At 58.5% G+C, this 2,325-nt stretch overlaps 1 protein-coding gene across 1 annotated transcript; it reads right to left on the bottom strand.

Moving 5' to 3' along the window:
- Positions 1-996: 996 nt before the first annotated feature.
- Positions 997-1,926, bottom strand: LOC101770879 (auxin-responsive protein SAUR72). Its single transcript, XM_004973544.2, has one exon. The coding sequence runs from the start codon at positions 1,746-1,748 to the stop codon at positions 1,332-1,334; it is 417 nt and encodes a 138-aa protein (XP_004973601.1). The 5' UTR covers positions 1,749-1,926; the 3' UTR covers positions 997-1,331.
- Between the last annotated feature and the right edge of the window lie 399 nt (positions 1,927-2,325).

Here is a 2,325-nt window from a genome sequence, read left to right as displayed (position 1 = left end):
ACTCTATACCTCTGCTCAAAGTTAAGAACTGAACACCGGTTCAGTCTAACCATGCTTTAACCGGCAGCAACAGTTGGCAATGGACGATGAGAAAGGGGGGGCCAGCAGTCGTGTAGACTAATGGCGACGAATAAAGGTGGTGGCAAGCAAGCATCCAAATGAGCTTGCACGCACACACGCTCCGCTGCAAGTGGCAACAACCCGCGAGCGAGCTTGCAGCCAGAGCCAAGCACTGTCGACGCCTGCTCAGCTCCTCTCTTCCACACCCGCTGGCCCAAGCAGGGCCACCAGCTTTTGCTTGGCGCCCCAGAGCTGATTACCATCTTGGCCGCCAAATGGTCGTAGTCGTAGCGCTCAACCGCTGATGACCGTGCAGAATCAGCTTTTTGGAGACGATGGTTAGTTGTTGGATTCAGTTCATCCTCTGGTTCTGAACACTGCCGTTTGGCAAGGGTTTGTTGGTTAATCTGCCAAGGTGAGAAATAAGCTACAGCGTTATGCTAGATAGGATGAGATGGTCAGATGGCCGCCCTGGTGTTGATTAGGGGATGGGCTGGCCCCCATGGCCCATGCCGTCCAGACGTGCGCCCTCGTATTTGCCAACTGAATGAAAGTCTGAACGAAACGCCTGTCGCTGTCGATGGCAGATGGTGTTTGTTTTTGGGTTTGGCGCACAGCTGTTCGGCCGCGGATATGGTAGCGACGCTTTCTCTCCTCTCCATCCCCAATCTCCATGGCATGGCAAGAACACGACCAAGGGGGCGCCGGAAAGGGACCGTGTTTTCCAGTCCCAATGTCTCGCTTGAAAAGTGACAGTTTGCAGCTCCTTGCTTTCTTCGATTCAGAACCGTAATAATGCCATTTTTTTCACTGAAGAATTGCTGCGTATCAAATTAGATAGGCCCTCTGAATTTTACATTCAAGACATGCTTATTCAGGGAAGCCAACGGAGAAGAGCGAGGCCATGAACAAGAGCGCCAGTAGATGAACACGACAGACTAACGAATTCCAAGAATCGGAATTGAAGATTTCGGTTGCAATTTGCAATGTACATGGACGCACTCTGCCTGCCAGCTAGACTCGAGAGATTTATCTTATTGACAGAAGGGAAAAAAAATCTCGAAAACCAAAATAAAGTCAATTACATGAAGCAAGCAATCACTAGCGAGGATGAGAAAAAAACGAGATCAACGGCGCCGAGAGAGAGCAGGGTCCTTGCGCTTACGCTTGGCACGCCGGCGTTTGGAGCTCAACATCGCCACGACTCTACCCCTACGGCGGCCGCCGGCACGACCGACCGACCGACCGATCGACCAGGCGCTTTGCAGCGGTCAGCACGCGTAGTACTCGACGAGCTCATCGAGGGACTCCGGCGGCGGGTCCGCGTTCTCGAGCATCCAGAGGAGGTGCTCGAACAGGACCACCTCGCAGCCGACGACGGTGCAGCCCGCCTCGGCGGCGCCGGCGCTGCCGCCGCCGCCGCTGCGGTCGACGAGGGTCCGGAACAGCGGGTGGCCGACGAGCTCCTCGGCGATGAGGTACCGGCGGCGCGACTTGCCGACGTAGACCGGGTGCAGGCCCTTGGGCACCTCGTCCGCGCCGTGGAACGACGCGCCGCGCGCGTCCTCCTCCACGCCGGCGATGGCGCCGTCGTCCTCGCCGGGCGACGGCGGCGCGCGGGCGATCCGGCTGGACGAGTGCCACCTCCGGATCATGCACCGCAGCTTGCTCAGCCCGCCCTTCGCCATCGGTCGATCCGATCGACCTCCCCCCTCGGCCTCTTCTTCCTTTGACGCAGGGGACGCGGCGGCCAACGACACACGCACGCGCGATTCACGAATGAAGTGGAGAGAGAGAGGGAAACGGAGAGGTTTTAGAGAGAGAATCGAGGAAGATGGTGGTGAACTGGTGATGATTGGGAATGCAGGGGAGGCGACGGCCGGGGCGGTCTGCTTTATATAATCGGCAGGTGTTGAACGGGGGAGGTGGGGACCGCGTGTCGGCGGGCGGTAGGAGAGAACCAGCCAGCCCAGCTTCCAGCCGCTTAGCGGGCAACAGGGCCGCGGCAACTGGCCGGGGCGTTTCGTCTGGAGCAGCTGGGCTGTGGCCGCGTGCAGGTACGCTCCGCCGGCCATCCGGCGCGGCGGCGGTCGGCGGGCGGCGCCGGGGAGCAGGGAAGCAGCGTAGGACACTGCATTTTCCTAGGGGATTGTTCATCGTCGTTAGAGCAAAGCAATTTTGGTGACGAGGGTTTAAACTTCGTTGCACGGTGGAGCTGGCAACAGTGAGCTACAATCGAGTCGAGAGCTCAAAACTGTGTGCTGG

This window comes from Setaria italica, chromosome VI, assembly GCF_000263155.2.
Source record: "Setaria italica strain Yugu1 chromosome VI, Setaria_italica_v2.0, whole genome shotgun sequence".
Taxonomy (NCBI): Eukaryota; Viridiplantae; Streptophyta; class Magnoliopsida; order Poales; family Poaceae; genus Setaria; species Setaria italica.
This window is presented reverse-complemented; position numbering and strand designations above follow the sequence as displayed.